This window comes from Leuresthes tenuis, unplaced genomic scaffold (assembly GCF_036924035.1).
Source record: "Leuresthes tenuis unplaced genomic scaffold, fLeuTen1.0.hap1 SCAF_3, whole genome shotgun sequence".
NCBI lineage: Eukaryota > Metazoa > Chordata > Actinopteri > Atheriniformes > Atherinopsidae > Leuresthes > Leuresthes tenuis.
The window spans coordinates 8,112,354-8,132,704 of record NW_027325357.1 but is presented as its reverse complement, the minus strand read 5'-3'; the positions used below and the strand labels follow the sequence as shown (position 1 = coordinate 8,132,704).

Genomic DNA, 20,351 nt, shown 5'->3' with positions numbered 1-20,351 from the left:
AACCCTCTTTCAATCACATAACATTTTCTCTTATACACTGGAGCCATCAGTCAACATTCCTTATTGATTTTTGAGGTTTGAGTCAAAATTTCCCTCCCTCAGTCAGTGTGCAGTCCTCAGGCAAGTCTGGTCAAAAACTCTAGGCTCAAGGTAAATGGACTTAAGCCATCAGGGCTCCATCACCTTGATATAATCAATCACTTTAAAGCAACCTGCCTGTGAAGTTCAGGCAAGCAGAATCAACACAATAAATCACCCCAATCCAAAACTCACTTCCTCCATGTCAGTTTTTAAAAGTATCATTTTGAATTTAACACCTCTATATGCACCTGCTTTCTAACCTCTTTTGTTACTTTTGTCTTATTATTTTTATAAACACACTTTTTAAAATATCTGCCTCTAAGATGAACAGGGAAAAAAATCTAGTGAGCCTACCCTAAATAGCAAACTATTTGTTACATCTATAACTTTGTCAATAAATCCAAGGTTCAGTAAATCAAAATTATTTCACTCACGTTGACAGATTCATGGCCAGCATATTTGACTCGAACCCGAGGTTCTTGAACTACATCCAGGTTAGTGCCAGTCACCGTCAGCGTGGTGTGTCCACTGTTTGGAGGAAAGGAATATATTTATTCACAAGAATTATTGGCCAAACACGTACACACAGGCACACCACACTCCAGGTAGCCAGTATATGAATGCATACTGCCTTTCCACCATGATTTAATTAGAGCGGCTACAACAGAGAGAGTCTTTTTCATCAAAATTTTCCAGAGAATCTGCATTAATTCATGTTTGAGGAGGTATAGCTGGTAGCTCGCTCTTTGTTATTGGGCAGAAGAGGAAGATCAAACGGAGAACCAGCTGGCTGCTATTTTATATTCATCTATGACTGTGAGATTGGCATGGCATGAATACAGGTGCTGCTTGTTTACATATCTGTGCTAGAAGCGATTAAAATAAACAACCCTCTCTAATCTCTGTATAACCTGTGCTCCAGTGCAAACTTAGAGACAGTATGGGACTAAAAAGTAAAAAGGAGGGAAAAAATATGGGAAAGAAGTGAAGATAAATGCTGTAAAAAATGTTTTAAAAAAAAACAACAATGAAAAGAAAAAATGGCCAGTCTAGTCAGCCTGACACAGTGCCAATACTTCTCTTCTCACACTTCAAAGACTACCTAAGCTTGTCGGGCCTCATAGTGGGAATGCACATTCATGATGAGGGCTCTTGATTGCAGCTCCACAAAGCTCCTCCTGTCACTAGGCTGAGGGCCAGGGCGTCTCTGTGAAGTGTGATCTGTAGGGATGTAGTTGGGTAATCCTACCCGAAGCCAAATTAAGTGGTATCTTTTATTTAGTGGAGTGCAGGTAATACTCTCTTCAACTGTGATAGAAATGTGTATTTTGCCTTTCTGTTATATTTTAGCTGCATCAAACTAATAAATGTAAAATCAATGTTTAATCAGGCAAAAAGTGAAGAATTTAATGTATTGAGATGTATTCTAGATATATCAACAAACTTATTAAAACTGACCACAACATTACTGGCTAAGATTTCCTGGCACAATGTATGTCACATTTAAACAGGACAGGTATCCGGAATCTTTGTATCTGTAAAGCTGTCTGTCTGTTCTTGAGCTATCTCGAAAACAGGTCTTCCGATCTACTTTAAACTTGGCAGGTGTGTTGCTGGAAACTTGAGATTGTGCAGTGTCAGGTTTTTGAGATCTTATTTAGGAAGTCTTGTCTGGCTCTTTGAATTAAGATTAGGGCTTTTTAAAAGCCACTTAGACTGGCTGTGTCATCTATATTTATAGAGCTCATACGGTTTCAGCTTTGGTGAAGTGTGTAAATGTAATTATAAGTTTATTATTAGGCCATAGATAAGGGATGTACTGGGTTTCGTTTTGGTACATATACAGTACAATTCTCAGTATAACCCAGGCTAGAACAACTCACTTTCCCCTCAGTGCTGAAATGTAGCATATATTGAATTAAGATATTCCTGAGGTACCAGTAAAACTGAGGGCATGGCAGAAGGTAGACTTTATTGCAGTTATATCCATAATTTTTAAGAGGCAACTGTATATCTAACATTGCATTAAGAAGGATGACTTATACATAGATGGGTAGTTTATGCATAGATTCTATTTTAATCTAAATGCACACTTCGATTAAATGACATATGACAGATTTAAGAATGTTCAGATTGAATTAATAATATTTATACAAGTTAACAGTACAACATGTGGAGAAGCTCAATTTCCTCTTCACATCCACTTATCTTCCAATCATCTATAAGGACCTGGTTTAAAAAATCTGCAACCTTGAGACCACTTCCTCTTCTGTTAATGATGACATGGTTCAAAACATCATCTTTGTAACTCACTGATGATCTGGAGTACAGAACTCAGATTTATCTGTAGTTTGGAACATTTCAACAAATATTTCTTGCATGTCAACTATGTGAAACAATCTTGCAATTTTGCATTTTTTAAACATTGTGAGGTCATCAGATCACCTAAAACCTCCTTTAACATTGTAAACTCCACAAAGAAAGTAGTCGTTCCATTGATACTTCACATTTAGAAGATGTGAATGAGGAAAGTTTATTGGAAAAGGTGGAAATTGAAAACACAAATCTGCAAAAAGTCTTATTTGGTCAGTTGAAGCGATTGTTCTTTGTTGGTTTTTTTTGCCCGTTTTGAAAAAGACTTGATATGCATTAGGAAGAATGGAAACACTAGCCAACTGTGTCTGACCAGGTAAAGATAAAAATTATGTGACTCACCAGCTTTTTTTTGTCTGAGTCGGCAAAAAAATTAATAACTAACTAGCATCCAGATGTGACATAATTCCAGATATGATATAATATTCCAGATATCCCTAGAGATTAAAATAATTCCAGAAGAAGGGCTTTCATTTGTCCACCAAATGTCAACCAAACTTTTTTCCTCTTCAATATTTCTTCCAGTTAGGACAAATACTTTTACAGAATTATAACCACTTGTCGGATTTCGCTTTTCTTTTTTGCGACTTTTTAAAAATGCTTCAGACTTGCTTCTCTTGTCAGAAATGACAGAAACCCAGCTAGTATCTGTATACATAGTTATCGTAATTCTACAGCTAAGTGTTACCTGGTAATGCTCCAGAGGGGTTCAATGCGTTGGACTGTGGGGTCCTCTATGTACTCAAAGGCCAGACTTCCAGGAACTTTGGCCCGGTCGACACGCAAACTAACTTGCACTGGTCCCGCTCCCGTCACAGAGGGAGCAGAAAAGCACACAATTTCTGATTTGGTCCTCCTGGTGGGAGAACCAAAAAAAAGGATTTATTCCTGCCTTTGATTGTGACTGCCCACTCACTGCTTCAGTAGCAAATCCCTGACATCATACAGTTATGAGCCATACAAGAGGGTACAGGATTCATTATAGTTTGGCCCATCTACTCCTTGTTACAGACACATTAGGGATGGGAGCTGTAATTAGAAGGTGCTCTGGCTAATGGTTTCCTTCCCTCACCAACCTGACTTCTACCATGGAAGCCATTTTGAACTTTAAATAGATGTCTATAAATACACAGAGAACAAAATCTGCCAGGTAATCACCCCCTCACCAATCATTACTTTGACATTTCATTTAACACACAGACCCATAATTGTATCTAAAGTGTGCTTTTTTTACATAGAGTGATCTCATACCACGTTTGATTGAAATTCCAGATGGCTAATTCATTAATATTATCTTGTAGAGGCAATTTCACTCTTGAGTGTCTAAATCTGGAGTCTTGAGGAATGTAAGATTTAGATCAAGAACATCAGATAAAGAAGATTAAGAACAACATAAGGTCATACTATCGTGAGACTCACCTGTACAGCTCACAGGTCTGATTTCCAAAATACACGTTAACAGTGCTACCAGCACCCAGATTCTCCCCGACAATGGTTACCTTGGTGCCCCCAGATTCAGGTCCTCTGCCTGGAGTTAGCGCCATCATGGTGGGGATCTGTAGAGCACCAGTAATAGAGGTTGATAGGAAAGAAGTAATGATGTAGCACGTTTTATGAAATAGATCTGAAACACATCTGTTGGCTGAAATGCTATTTGCTATCAAGCATAAAATTGTTTTTATCAGCCAAAAGAAAAACAAATGCCCACAGTGAATAAAGATGTGTAAACTTCTTAATAATTATATTCTAAACTCAATTATGCATCTACACATCAAATTAGTCAGCTTCCAACCACAGTCAAGTGTTCACCCTTAAACAATACAATGTTTCTTTCAGAGCTAATTTTAAAAAGCATTTCAATGTCACAATTACCACAAAGGAGTAGAGCTGGGAGGACTGTGCACGTAGTTCTGGTCTGCATTCACCAACACACAGCTTAACCGGACCTGTGGCACTTCCAGCAGGAGCTACAGTCATCTCACACACAATCCTGTCAAGACCAAAAACACAAATATATGAATGTAGGCTCAAAAAAACATAGGCATCATGTATTACAGTAAAAACAGAATTCAGGCATACACACATAAAAGCACCACTGCACTGTATCACATTTGTCACAAGCTTCACCGGTGGAGGATGGCCTCCTCCAGCCGCTGTGATTGAAGCAGACTCTCATAGAAGTTGTGGGTCAATACAGAGGCCCATCTTTCTTCCTAATGGGAAACCTATAACAGCAATATAACTCAAATGATAAACTACACCACTCCCCATCTTCAGCACAGTTGCCACCCACCATTACCTCCAGTTGTCATGACAACATAGAGCTTTCCTCAATAAATCAGTATTGCCTGTCAGGTCAATAAGATAAAGTACACCATGAATAAGTCATTATAGCAACTGACCCCCTCCTGAAATTAATGGTAGTAACAGCTGTAATGCCATGTTTTAAAGCATCGTGTGAGTCATATAAATGGTCCAGCTAAATTCACTGTTATACACAAGAAACTTGCTTCCCAATAAAGTAAGAGCATTCAATGAATCGTCCCTGTCCAACCCTTCTATTCATATATCACATGCGTTTTCCAATTTTCTGCTGGCATGTTCTTTTCTTATCCTTTTTTTCCCCCTCTTTTTTACAAGGATATAAATAAAGTCCCTGCAGCCTGAGCCCAATCGCATTACATGGCTGTGAGAGAAACACATGGCTAACAGATTGTCCCTCCAGTCAGTGACATGCAGCGCATTTCAATTACAGCTGTGCCGACAGCCTCGTAACAACAACGACAGAGACTGACTGTCTCTTCCTTTGGCTCTGACTGCACCAGAGCAATGCAAAGCCCAACACAATCCTTCAACCTGACGGAGCGTCATGGGGTATCCTGGCTTATGCTTAGACCAGTGTGGGTGAACAAGAAGATTGTGTGCGTTTGATATTCTTGATTGTGTGTGTGCGTGCATTTGCTTATGTACAGAATGTGTGTGCAAGTTACAGTGCGGGTCCATGCGTGTCTGGGCAGGGGAGGAGTGGAGTCTCTCTTACTGCTCTGCAGTGATGTATCCCTCCTCCTGTGGGGTGCACTGCACTCCTGCCACCTCCACATTATCCTCCAGCTCTGAGAAGGACAGACCCAGGTTCAGCCCCTGGATAGTGACAAGTGTGCCCCCCTCCAGAGGCCCTGCCACAGGGCTTACCTACACAGGAAAAAGGAAATTACACTAAGATAAAGTAGGTTTTGACTTGCGCAAAGAGCTCTGATCTTTTACTAATTGACAATGCTGCTGTGTATTTCTTGCACATTTCCTTATTTTAGTTTTTTTTTACTTATTGTACAATATCATCTTTATGAGGGTGTTTAATTTAATACGAAAAATAGTGTACATACTGATTTTTTTAATACACTGTCCCAAAATATCACCAGTTGGTTTGAGTCTTAAGAGACTCTCCCTCCATGTATGATGGTCAAATCAGACTGAAAACCTTTTAACACCCTACAGAATCTTTATTAAATTCAAAGAAGGATATATTAGCAAAATTACACGTATTGTGAGTTTTTTTCTCATATTCAAGCCATGGCATTTGTTATAATTCAAAATAAACATTGATGAAGAATGTAGTGAATAACAAAACCTTGAGAAACCTATTCACAGTCTAGTGAATAGTGTAAAACTAGTGTAAAAGCTATCCATCCCAGCAGGGTACATTCTGACCTACAGAGCAGAACAGGGGCAATGCCGAAGCAACTCTCCCTTCATTCCCGAGTTGATTCATTCTGCTGCTGCTCCTTCAGAAACACTAATAATGTGACAGGGACATCAAAGGCTCCCGGCTCTTTGAAGTGGAAGAGCCTTGCATCTTTGTGCCTGACCCACTGTGCCTCATTCAAGAGAATGAACAGGAGTTTGGGACATAAAAGATCCATCACCTCTTTCTAAACAGACTGAATTCGTTTAGCTGTCAAGCACTTAAGGTATTCAGCTGGAAAGGAACAAAATGTGAGATAGTCTCAGGTAGCTGGGAAACTGGAAGGTGGCATGGGATAATATGAGTATTGGTTGTTGATAATTACAGTCCAAGCTACTCTATATATCTGTGCTGGCATGCTTGTCTGATACACCACGAAGGAGTACAGATACAGAAGTAGTTTGGCTTTAAGCATGAAAACACAGGTGAGTGAGTGTGGCTATTTATAATTAAAGCACATTGATAACTTCAACTTCCTATTCATCTTGCATACATCATGAATTGTTTTTCAGGTTTTTTTTCCCTTGTTCAGGGCTTATGGAACACACATAGTGAAATTGAATAGAATAATGCTTATTCAGTGCAGGCCACTGAAAAATAGCTACAGGAAACACACCAGAAGGCATTAATTAAGTAAGTAAGTAAAAAAAAACAACAACATGATGATGAACATTTTTTTCATATATTCAAGAAATATTGAAACTCAGTGGCTCAACTGAATGTTTTTTCTGAATGTTGCCCCAAAACTCCCCCCACCCAAAAAACAACAGACCTCGGTAATGCGTGGGTTGGTACACTTGACATTCCTGGCAGAAAGGTCCAACCATCGGCTAGCGTAAGGGGATAAAGGAGGACAGTGCTGCTTCATGGTGCATCGACCCTCGCCGCTACACCAACCGCACTGAAACTTTCTGTCTGCCCGCAGGCACATGCCGCAGCTGTCCCGCTGGGCACTGCACTTGTAGAGGTGCACTGTAGGGTAACACATGACAAACGGAATGTTTTTAGGTTACGGTGGACAAGGAATATCACTTTAGGTATAAAAGTTAAAACGCTGATAAAAACAAGTAGCGACTACAATCCATTTGAACCTGAACAAATAAAAAAACATTATGTCATAAAACATACGTCCAGCTGGTGTTTGCAGTTAGTTTATAAAAAATTTGACAATCATCTTGTGATTTCAGTAAAAAATAATCATAATACATATTTGTGTAAAATTACAAAGTTGTCCAATAAACGACTTTTTTTAAGGTAATTTCCCTCCATCTTCCTTTGCAAGTAGCCCATTTTTATTCCCACTCAAAGTAACTTGCCAAAATAGCGTCAAGTACTATATGATATGAATGGCTATATCTGTGTATGTTCTTGACTACTGTATATGGATATTATTGATGTCAACCCCATAATGACAGCTGACAGACACCTCCTCTTGCATGATGACTGAAAATGAATCAAAACCAGATGGGGAGGTAAGCTGGGAAAATATGAGGATTCACCCTTCACCCTTTTGGGTGCACAAGTGATTTGGTGCTCTTTGATAACGCTCCCTGCTATTGTGAACTTTCTCTCAAGACCCTTCAGGAGCCATGAAGTGCTCTCTATAAACCATCTATCCCCTGTGGATTGAGTGCTTTACACTGTTCTGGTTTGGCAGTGATGGATGGCAGAGGCACCTTTAATCTTCTCAGGATTGTCGATGATGAAGTTGCCGTTCCATACTATGGAGAGGTCCACTGCTAGGTCACTGATCTTCACACCCTCATATATGTACTGAAAAGCAGAAAAAGAGAGTGAGAGAGTCTCCAGAAAGTGGAAACCAGAGAGAGAAAGTCAAAGAGAGACAGGGGATGGAGTATATAAAAAGATACGGGGAGACAGAGTAGGGAAAATGAGAGGATGAAAGGGCAGCAGAAAGACGAGGCTTTTAACCATCTGTCATTTTCTGCCATGGTTGTCTGCTTCTCTCCTCTTTGACATGTAGGGACGCAAACCCTGGCAGGGGTGACCAATCATCCACATCTGAAGAAAATGGCCTTTTCATACATTGTCACAGTGTAGCAAGATATGCGGCACACTGAAATTTAACCTGTGATTTGTATTATGTTGAAAGAAAAAAATCCCAAGGAATCTTACATGCTCCACGAACACCCTGAAATTAATTTCACAAAATCCAGTGTGTGAGTAATGGTCATAGTTGAGGTTCCATAATTTCCCTTTACCCATGCATTAATTTTTTTTTCACTTTCCTTCCTGCCCCCTCTTCTGCTCCTCAAACTTCACACAAATCCATTGCATTTTTTCCTAAATACTTTCACTTTCCCTTTCCTCAGTTTTCTCCACAGTATGTAGCACACCTCAGGCGGTAATCATCATGGTGATGCACCCTATGCACTTTGCCTACACAGCACCCAAGCTATCCGCCTCATTTGACAGCTGTGAGATTCCCAGCGAGAGTGTTTGAGGTCATACCGAGCTGTTCTGGCACTGCACACTGGTGCTGTTGAAGCGCAGCGCCGTGACACGGTGGCTGACACCCTGTACGTTCACCACACACTCATAGCCCCGCTGGCCAGACTGTGGCTGGGGAAGGTTTCGGGCCCTCAGGGTGATGGGTCGAACCTCGCCAGCAGGAATGAGAATTTCCCCAGAGTTAAGGAGTTGAGGGCAGTCCTGTATGGGAATAGAAAAAGAAAAATACATGTTACTATTTAAGGAAAGGAAATATGCATCAGCATACTACTATCAAATATTAATAATACCAATACATAATGCAAAGAATTTGCATAACTTGTTCAGTATATTTGTTTTTGTCTGTTTTATGTGCATCTGTCTGCCTGCACTGTTAACTAATGTAGCACAGGGATTAATAGGGCAAATGGGGCAAATATATCATTTGCATTCACATGGTGCACGTTGCCCTAAAAAATGCATGTAAGACTGCAGGACCATGCCACATTGTAGTTATTTTATTTCATATTGTAACACCACACATTACACTTGCTTTTTGACCAAAGTATGTCCAACTCTGCTATGATGGAACAATATGCCCACTTCCATCTAGTTAGTACTGGACTTTATCCTTTTCACCTAATATGTTAGAGGCCAAAACAATTAACAAACAATTTAGCTGATGGCAAATTGGTGCCATGTCGAGCAGCATTGGACAGATGTACAGATCCATGCATTTCAGATCTGCTATACATTATTTTTTCCCAAAATGAGATGCATGCTATCCCACTATATTCCTGTGGTTGGTCTTTGTTGTTACCACTTTTTTCTCTTACTGCCAGGCTAAATTCCAAGGCAGGAACTGGGGAACATGTGCAGAACTCCATTTGCAGAAGACCAGTTTGAGTCTATTTGACGTTTATATGCAAGAGTGATTCACCTTCCAGCTGCATGATCTGGGTGTGTTAATCCCTTTTTCAGATATTTTATTTAATACAGTTTCACTCAGCCTAAAATGTTCAAATATTTGATTATCTATGATTTTGCAAATAATATTTTCTCTTGACATAATTTTTAATATAAGCATTATAATAGCCTAAGCCAATCATTTTGGTACAAACCAAATTTTGTCAACAATTTTCAGTTTCCAATTTCCATGGAAGTGTTGCACAGAGCACTGAACTTATCAGTTTTGGTGATTCTGTACATTTTTAACACCATTTGCAGGTAGACGTTTTCATTCATCCAGTGAAATATCTTAAACTCTCCAGGATGGACTGAAAAAATATTTTGTACAAACATTAAGACAGAAGTTCTGAGATGAGATATTGGTGGTTGTGAATTAAATATCTCACTTACTATTTACTGCATGTGACCAATACTTTGGTTTATTTAGGAAATGAATCACAATATCAACAGCTGTTTATGTTTATGATATAAATGATCAGGTGTTTTTTTTAATGCATTCAGTCAACCAATATTAGTGGCCAGATATAAAACAGTATTTTTCATGTAATGTAAAAACTGTGTCATCATATTTATTTCCTAAAAACTTGTATTGGCCCCTAAAATTCTCTCATGGTTGGGCTCTAAGAAAAACTAAGACGGTAAGAATTATAGGTGCTTACCATCATTGTGTTACCATTAGTATTATGATCATGCTGACATGCTAACTTTAACTACCAGCTCAAATCATCCCTGTCTCCATACGACCTCTCAGAATCACAAGCGTCTATGTAAGCTTTTCATCTTGTTGTATCTTTATAGCAGGGCTATTTTTTTCTGTGTCTATATATGGTGCTGTTTAAAGCTACAGTTGAACGGTCTGGAGTGTTTTTATGCTACTGTACCTCTGAAGCATTGACTCTGCCCTCCTGGAAAGAACAGCTGCTTGGATCGTGGGTGCAAAGGTTGCGGTATTTACACCAGTGGCAGCGAAAAGTGCTGTTTACACAGGACAGGCACCTGCAGGAGGAAATGTGCATTTTACCACATACTGTCCACAAATGAAACATTTTAATCATACCACAGAAATCTCAAGATTGTATATATTTACTAAGTCATTGATTTGTTACTTACACTTAGAGCAATTTTAAACCGTATACCATAGAAATATGTAGTATCAAGCATATGCAGTGTTGTCATTATACAGTATGTACAGTAACCTCAGCATGTCATTGTATTACTCTGAGCTAGGTTGAATTGGGTCTTTGGAGGGTAGAGTTGTGCAGCATCCTTGGCACTGATTCAGTTGCCTACAGCCAGCGGTCAATTGTGGATTAACATTGTTCTTAATAAACCTCATTGGACTCAATCAAATCACATTTTGAGGTAGGGGTGATACAACAGAGATGGCTGATGTTGATATACCAACAGAGGATGTGATGAGGTTAAAATTTAAGATATCCTCTATTCCCATAGCAGGTAGGGTGGGTGTACTGATGAGTAGAAAATGGATCCATGCACTATTCACTCTCTGTTTTCCTGAATTAAAAAAACTGGTTTAATTAGACGTTACCATGAGGAAGTCATAAAGCCACAAGCAACTCTCTGATACTGCAGCTCATAACCAGCAACAAATGTCAAAAAATGTACTGCAGCATCATTCAATTCTGATATTAATTAGCTGCTCTGAGACAGATTGGACATAAAAAATGTGTGTGAAAAAAATCATTTAGGGGGGTTGGGACTGTCAGGGTGCTACAAACACTGGATAATTAATTATGGAGGGTGATGTGATGCTGAGGTGATGGTGGTAGTGGGGAAAGAGGTGCTGGGTTAGGAGCATGTTTGGTCTGAAATATTAATCATGGGAGTACAAAGGGTCACCCTGCAGCTAATGGAGGCCGTATTGGTTTGGAGCAGATGTGATCAGCTTCCAGCTGTATTTCTCTAATGGCTTTATAGTGGTTGTATAGCGGCATTCATGTTTCAGTCAGAGTACATCATGAATATATGGCATGTGTATCCGCCGTGAGCTAATTTCCTGGGTTTAGTTTTAAATGCTCCATCAATCAAATATTCTATCCCTCAGTGAACTTACTGTATATCCGATGAATTCAGCTGTTATTTCACAGTATTTCAAACTATTGTTAAAGTTTAATGAAGTCTGCAGGTAAAGAAATCATTTTAATCTCAGTGACACCTCAAGAAAGACAGGAAGTCACTCTTTTTCCAGTTTTAACTACAGGACTCACGTAAAGTGGATTAAAAAAGAGAACATTTCTTAAGAAGGATAAAGTAAACTTAACTTAAAGATAAACTTTGCAACATTGTGTGATTTGGACTCGCTGGAGTTTGTAAATTTGTTAATTATCTTAGGTTTGCTAGAAAACTACATAAACTTCCTAGTTTGCAGTCACCTTTTAAAGATGACAAATGCCACTAATTGACATTCATCCTAATAAGATCTTCCACTATAGCTGTTTGTAATTGTTATTCACCATGAAAGACTCTTGTGTTAGTTTACTGTTGTGATTAATACAGCTGACATTTGCAAAATGGCACAAAGTCAAAATAGCTTCCCTGCCCAGTTAGGGATCTTATATTGGTTGGCATTTGAATAAAGTGCTCTTTAATTTACATGATTTTACCTACCCTCAAGCCACCAGGGAAAGGACAAAAATATAGAGCAGCTTATGTCTTGGAAACACATTCTGTGGCTGAGTCCCTTGAGACAAAATTAGGTCAAAAGGAGGTTTGTGGGTCTAGTGCTTATCTATTTATCAGCCCTTGGAGACTTCTGCCCCACAGGAATCTTATTTCAAGGTGTGAATATGTATTAGGGTTGCAACTAACTACAATAATCTGCTGCGGTAAATTCAACAATAATTTCTTATTTTAATCACTCAGTCTTCAAAGAGAATGCTTCCAGCACAAATACCAAAAGTCCAAGGTAACATCTTTAAATGTCTTCTTTTATCCAGTGAAGGCCAGACTTTCCCTGCTCTCCATTGATGTGACTGGAGATGGGCATGTCTAAATGAACACATTTCTTTCTTTTTTCAACAAATTCGCAACTGCGGTCTCACTGGGTCAGACCTAGTAACATTTACAGTTAACTTGCATGGAAGAGGTGGAAGAGGTTGAAGAGGTTGACCCCAATGTGAATCAATATGATCTGCTTTACTAGTCATTATTAGTTCCATTACCTAAGCATTTTTTAATTGTGCCTTAGAAAAAATGAACACGTAAAACACTAAAACACAGGTAAAATGCTAAATGAGCATTTTTAAACAACAAGCCATTAATGTTACATATCTTTGAAAAGAGCTTAACGGTCCAAAATTCAACTATAAATGGAAAGCAGCAAATTCTTACACTGAGGACAGAGTTTTTGATGTAAAGAATATAAACACAACAAACTATTATTAATGATCAAAATGGTCCATTTCTGTTAGTTGACTGAGTCTGTTTTTCAAATGGCAATGAGAAGGCTTTCAAATAAAAGGGTTCTCCAACCTCTGCTGAGACTATCAGGAGAGAATGTAAAGAATCTCTCCTTCAGATCAGCTGTTCTATCTTGGTTCCAGAGACACAGTGGTGTCAAAGGTCAATAAAAGGTTGCATTAGAGAGAAGAGAAACACAACAGAGCACAAATGGTTTTCTTCTTAAGTTACAGCAACCTTAAGAAGTTAAAATTCAATTTAAAGCATATTTCATGGTATAAGAAAATATACAAGGAAGAATTCAGGATAAAAGAAAATTATGATCACTGAATTAGCAAGAGTGTGTTCTTTAAAAAGCTGTTGTTAGCTGTAGAAGTAAGCCCACAAACTGCCACTTAAAGCAAAGTAGAAATAAACACGCCATGACAAATGCATCATGTTGATTTAAATTAAACCTGACAGATAAATTGAACTCAGAGGTTATCTAACAGCACGATCTTAAGTGGGGTTGTGAGCATCAGTACATCATTGCTCTAAATTAAGTTGTGCTCTTCCATCTATTGAACAAATCAAAGGAGGTGGGGGTAGGGAGGGGGGGGGGGGCAGGTGCACTCACATTTGATGCGTGCTGCAGTTGTAGAACTTCACCTCGGTGCTGGCAACCATTTGACCCGTCTCCTTTGAATTCAAACGCAGCTCTACGCCAGCCCAGTCTGTAAGAGAGTGGGCGACCAGAGAGCGTGATAAGTGAAAGGGTGGCAAGAGCAAGTGGAAGATTTGAGAATTTATGAGTGAGAGACGAACGAAGGATGAAAAAAAAAACAATTGGTGAAAATAAGTCCAAATAACAATCATATTAAGATAAAAATCACATTCTTGTACTTACCAAATTTATTGTATAAACGATACATTTTTGACAGTAAATCTAAAAAGACATTTTGTATTGAAAGCCTTTCACTTGGCATTCACCTAAACCTCAATTTGTAAAGTTTTGTACTATCGAGCTTTAGCTTTTGCTTTTGCTTTTCAGACCTGATAGCTGCACTCACCTTGTCCCTGTGGTATCTGAGGAACCTCCTTCCCAGCTGGGGAAAGACACATTACTCTGTTCCCGTTGACGTGACCCTCTGCTTGAGCCTGCTGGCCAAATGAACAGGTAATTCCAGCAGAAAGATCTGGAACATTATTCACTTCCAGCAGGAGCTAAAAAAAAGAAAAAAGCAGAGGGAAGGTTTAACAAGATGCTGTACTGCTGTTGAGAAAAGTGACGCTGTCTTAGCATTTCTATTTACCATAGTTTACTGAATATGGTGTAACTAAGCTAAAGGTTTAGCTTTAGTAAATACCAATTTGAGAAATACACTTATTTATTGGTTTGCTTCAGGCAAATACTTGTATAGTCAGTATCTTCAATTTTGAATGTACAAGCAATACCTGGTAAGACTAGCCTAACATACTGCTTGGAAAATGAGAAAAATCCAAAGATAGCCATACTTCACCTAATAGCAACTCTCAAACTCAGCATTAAACATGCTGTATCTTATATGTCAATACAAGTAAACGTGGGAGCTGTGGTCTTACGGAAATATACGAGCTAGATTTCTTAAATTTCTTTATTGTGTGGACGTTTTCCAATCTTTGTGCTTAGCTATACAAACCAGCTCCTGTCTCGAGCCTTTCGTCAGGCATCAAATTTATCTACCTTCCCCCCATACATTTATTTAAACCAAAATAAATACCGTGGAAGCCCCACAGGGAGAGTCACCCTCCTGTCTGACTGCCTCTCAGAAAACTAATCTCTCTCAGGCTTACACTTACTGTATATGTGGCTACTCACAGTGATTGCTCATAAACACTGGCATTGTTAGTGGACTGACAGTGCAGTGATTGGTGGGATGATAAGCAGACTCACAGGGACACTATGTGCTGATACAGCGATACTGTCCGGGTGAGCAATAACCTTCACACAGCGGTCAATGTCGGTCGCGAAACGAAAACTCTCCTCTGCCCGCAGGCACCGATCCCTCCTCGAGCACCTGTGGAAAAACAAGCCGTTGAGTTAAAAAAGTGTAATAAAGTGCAACAAGTTTTATGATGAAATTCTTCTTTGTCCATATAAATGATATAGCTATAGGATGTCTAGTGTCTAGTTTATTTATTTATTTTCTCTACAACTCTTTGCACCAATCACCAAAACAAATTCACTATATGTTAAAACCTACTTGGCAATAAAACTGATTCTCATGGATTGCCATGTTAGAACTGTAATAGCATAACATCTGACTTAAGCATCTATGTCATGGCTGTAGACACTCTGACCAGCATGCAAACCAAATGCAAAATATCAAAGTTTACATGAAACCTGCAGGAACCAATGACTCTGTCTGGTCATACTGTAAAGTATCAACAAATATTTTGTCGATATTTTTTATGATTATATTACTCAAAAAAGTTTCTGAATCTGTCTAATGCTTTTTAAATGAACCACAACGTGGAATTGCATTTTAATGAGACCTTTTCGCTTTGCTCTTTTTTTTCCAGAACAAATCACAGAGCAGTAACAGAATAGGCTTAAACTTTTACATCTCACAGTGCAATTAAAAGTAAGAAGTGAAAGGGTTGGCAGTGCAGCGTGACCTTAGAATTATATTGTAGAAAGACATGAGCAATGCAAAAGAACACTTTAAAGTACTGTTGGAGAATGGAAAGGACTTTTAAATCTGAAGCAATCTGTCCAGTTAAAAAATGTTTTGCTTAAATTGCTTTTTGTTGCAACTTTTTGATACTTTATGATACTTTATTGATACTTTATGTTTTAAAAAGAGGCTAATTTCATTTGAAATGTACAGATAGTAACATACAGTTTAAAAAAACATTAATTTAATAGTAAACTAATTTTTTCTTTGAATGTCAAATGTGCACAGTGAGGGGAGAAAGGGCTTGATACAGGTTGAGCTGCTGCTGGGGGGAATGGCACCTCCTGAAAGAGTTAAAAGAATGCTGAAGCCTCTGCTGTAATTATCACTCAATACAAAGGTGGATTGGAAACGCAGTGGCAGCTGTTGCTGTCTCGGCTCCGCTCCTTGAGGCGGACCATAGCCACGGGAGTGTAGATGGTCACCTTCTGACCGCTCATCAGCTGAAGTGCCTTAGAAAAAAAAGGGGCCTTTTATCTCTGACTGTCTTTCATTGCCTTTAATTTTCATCTCTTTCATTCCCCGTGTTTTGTCTGATCGAACCATTTGTTCCATTTTCCTTCAGGCTTTTTTACATGTTAACAAACACCCCTCCTTCCAACACTATTAGAGAGGTGCTTTGGTGCACTACGCCAAGGGTGGGAAAGAGAAATCCTGAAAGCAGTCAACATGACACTGTGAGAGTCATTCAGAGAGTTGAAAAAGACCTCACTCTGGATTTAATCAGACAGAAAAACAAAGTAGCTTCATTCTGCAGTTTGAAGGATCATGATTCTTTTTTGGTTAATGGAGGGAACAGCAGACTATCTTCTTGCTGATAAGTGTATGGCATTAATTTAGATAAAGAGTGTAATGAGACTTGCAGACAAAGTGAGAATTAAAGAAAAAAAGGGAAAAAACAACTGTTTAAGGAGGTAATTTAGATTGTAAAATGTGTTATTTTTACTCAACACTTCACTGCCAGTTTGATAAAACTGAGAGCTGGAATTTGAATAATACTGATCATCATCAAGATACTGCAAGCTCAAATTCAGACGTGAAATGATGAGACTGGGATAAATCCCCGGCTGAGGTCAGCTTCAAACATAGCGGCTGGTTCAGAAACACAGGCTTTTAATCTTCTGAATCCCCTCTGCTCCATATCGAGGTGTTATGCAAGCTAACCTGAGGTCAGATAATTAAGATGGAGGAGATAAGCTTGCTCCATCAGGTCCAAAATGTTCCCCGGGTATGTAGAGGTGCAGTTGGTACACCCGCTGTGACTGCAAAGCTAATCCCTCCCTCCTCTATTAACACCAGTTGTCCTCTCGCTTGGCAGACAATAAGCTCTGGTGGCCATGCAGTTTCTGTTGTCCTAAATGGTGCTATTTAGGAGGCATCATACTGTCCAGCAACCACTTCCCGGTTTGTCCCACCAGCTGTTGTTAATGGTGAACTCCAAGGTGAATAATAAACGTGTCACTTTAAAATGCACAAATCATATGACTACACGGTTAACCTCAATCAAAGCTTTCTGCAAGCAGTTTGGTTAATAGTGATGTTGTGGTTTTAATCCCTCTGCTTTGATGCGTGTATGTGGGCTTTAGAGAAGATAAAGGCAAAAGACTCACATGTTATATAGGACACACCAGCCACAGTGGGGGTCACCAGAGCTCAGACACTCAGCACATGTACTGTACTGCTCGCAGGCCTCTACAGGAACCTGGACCACCTGAACCAGAGGAATGACAAAAAGAGTTCAAAGTGAAATGACACAATAGATGAAAACCCCTAAAATTTTTTCAAGGGACACTTAATACTTAATATATGTTGCTCTTTACAATGATAAATGTGTTATTTTAAAGGTAAATCTGGGGGATTTTGCCTTTACAGAAAACACAGAACAGAAAAAGAGAAAATGGCATCTAACACTGGCCTCGTTGATATTGAACCATGTGCACCAGTCATGTAAGAGTATGTTTCCCAAGCCACCATGATTCTCAAAACATTTAGTTTTATACAAAGCATCCATTAAAACTTATCTTAAATGGACTTGTGGTTCATGTCTCAGTCCTAACTTGCATTTTATTCTATGTCACTTTATTAAGTAGCTGCTTATGAAAAAGGTAGGAATTAGGACAACAAATTGTGTGACAAATTAACTCAGAAGTTATCACAAGGAATATACACTTTTTGGGAAGTGAAACTGAATTACATTATCAGATTTCACGCAGTCACCCTAAAATTGCAATGAATATTTGCAATGCGTTATTAAATGCTAAAGAATAAAGAACATGAGTAAGCTCACATTTAACTAGCAAACACATAAGTAGCCTTTTATCTAATGTAACACATCTGAATAGTCAACAGAGTGAGGTTTTATTTCTTTTCACAGATTTCACTGTTGACAACATTTTCACTGCTGTTAAATGAGCTTTAAGTTGAACACAAATATTACCACCCTTTTCTGAGTACAGACTAAAATATTGTTACATTTCTTGAACTTAAACTTGTTGATGCTGACACCCTATTTTGTATATACATGGCAGACTCAGGTAGCTTATTTAGACTCAGCATTGTGCGATGATGTGGTCGACAGAGAAGAGGTGCTGCCAAACACCAAAGAACCTCTTAAAAACACTTCTGAAAACTTGAGCACATACTGCCACTTGAAAAAAATCTGTTTGCATGTAGAAACTACTGCCTGTGAGCCACTCCACCCTTAATGGTGCTGCACTCAAATTTTCTGCTTTGTTGACCTGCATTGTCTGGAAATACGGCAGTGACATGAGGATGTAAAGCAACAGAATGAATGTTATTGCTTGAATATCATATGATATAGAAACATTTTACCAACAAAAACATCCACAGATGTAATGACCATCATTTGGATTAGTCAATTATTATTTAATTATCGCCTTTTTTGTTGCTGTAACTGATAGCCCTTGCCTTTATTTGTGAATTTATACAAGTATACCCAATGCTGTATTTATCATCCATACTCCTACATTATAACAAAGAGAAGAATTTAGTATGAAACATTTACACTGTATTTGACATGTTCAGTTACAAACTCTTCTGTCAAAAGTTTTAAATGGCTGCCTTTGAAAAGGAAATCAACCCCTATTTTTTACTTCCACCATCTTATATAAATTAGTGTTGTGGGTTTTCTCATCATGAGAAACTGTCTAATTTTCTTATTTAACTTTTCTTCATAACAACAGATTTTCTTACAGTACCAGAGGAGGATGGTTTTTGGAACACCCTGTATAGATTTATGCTATTTTCAGCACACACAGGCAAGAAGACATCATGACAGTCACACATCCACAAACTCTGCTACGGCATGAATGCAAAGAATAAGCTCTCCATTAGTTGCTGTATGAGTCGCTGCTGTTGCACCAGCCCTGCATACAAAACCAGTCGGAGCAGCAGCCTGAGCCTGGCTATTTTCTATTTGGTTATTATTCTAGGTCTGGACATATGATGCAAGCAATTTCCTGATGTAAGCAATCACAAATGAAGAGTGGATTATGGATTAGTGTGTCTCCGGTGCTCTTGATAGCATAAGTGGGTGCTCTCTCAGGTCTGTGTTGGCAAAATGGATTATCTGCTGCTCCCTACAAATAACTTTATTTTCTCCAGCAGTTCAGAACCCATTTGGTGCATTCCATTAGCAAAATTATTTTGTGGAACGGGAGGGGTCGAGGCCTCTAATCCATGACCTGTTGTGGTTCAGAGCTCGACTAAACTAAGTTAGTTGGTCTGTGGCCGTTAGGCAACATGACCTTTACAAGGGGGAGAGCTTTGGGTCCACTTTCTGCTGCGTTGCTGAGAATCTACTGTGAAGCTTGATCTGCACATTGGGTTTGATTTGTTAAGTGGAACTGACCTGAGCAAGAGCTCATCAAGCTGAATTCAGCTGGAAACATGGTCTAAAGACAAAAAAATAAATAAAATAAGCAAAATAGGCTGTTTAGTGTGTATCAGTCTCCCTAACTGTCACATAGATATGATATTATTGTTAAGTGTCTAACTATCTTCATGACAAACCAAGTTCATTTTGACTAAATCTAAAAATTGATGAACACCACAAAAGCAATTTTAACTAAATTAGACGAGCCCACGGGTAAGTCAAAGGATGGTTACTATAGCTCAGAGTTGGATGTTCAGGGATATTGATGGGAAAGGCTAAAAGTAAGCATGTGTTGGGCTGGTGTCCACTTAGCGCTCTTTTCTGAGTGCCAACATTTTTTTTCACGTTCAAAACAAGCTGTGACATCAACACATACAGGATGAAGGACTCCACCTCCACCCTGTCAGTGCATTTCATTAAGAGAAAAAAGTGCTATATACAAACCTTTAGACAGACATATCATTTAGAATTTAAAATGATTGTGAAACCAATATTTACAGCAGCACTGCTGCATTGGTAGATTTTTCTGGAATCTGAATTATACTTGTTGTTTGACATTGCTCAGATAACCAAGTTCGACTTCTTTTAATTTATGCAGTTCATGATTTAGTAGAAGTCTTTTCATCTTAGAATTTGGATGTCATTATCCTTCTTTTTCTTGACAGGTGAAAAAATGTTTAGCTGAACTGTAACACAGAGTAAATGTTGCTAGTATTTATATCTC

At 38.7% G+C, this 20,351-nt stretch overlaps 1 protein-coding gene across 1 annotated transcript in view; it reads right to left on the bottom strand.

The window, feature by feature from the left end:
- Positions 1-20,351, bottom strand: part of LOC140303047 (plexin-A2-like) — a 74,250-nt gene that overhangs the window by 18,148 nt on the left and 35,751 nt on the right. The window contains exons 5-17 of the mRNA XM_072381641.1: positions 17,343-17,443; positions 14,949-15,072; positions 14,086-14,239; positions 13,653-13,749; positions 10,498-10,612; positions 8,669-8,869; positions 7,873-7,969; positions 6,969-7,168; positions 5,495-5,646; positions 4,327-4,444; positions 3,874-4,010; positions 3,143-3,310; positions 516-609 (exon numbers count right to left, since the gene is read on the bottom strand). Of these exons, the coding sequence (XP_072237742.1) occupies positions 516-609; positions 3,143-3,310; positions 3,874-4,010; positions 4,327-4,444; positions 5,495-5,646; positions 6,969-7,168; positions 7,873-7,969; positions 8,669-8,869; positions 10,498-10,612; positions 13,653-13,749; positions 14,086-14,239; positions 14,949-15,072; positions 17,343-17,443 (1,758 nt within the window). The remainder of the gene's footprint in view (positions 1-515; positions 610-3,142; positions 3,311-3,873; positions 4,011-4,326; positions 4,445-5,494; positions 5,647-6,968; positions 7,169-7,872; positions 7,970-8,668; positions 8,870-10,497; positions 10,613-13,652; positions 13,750-14,085; positions 14,240-14,948; positions 15,073-17,342; positions 17,444-20,351) is intronic.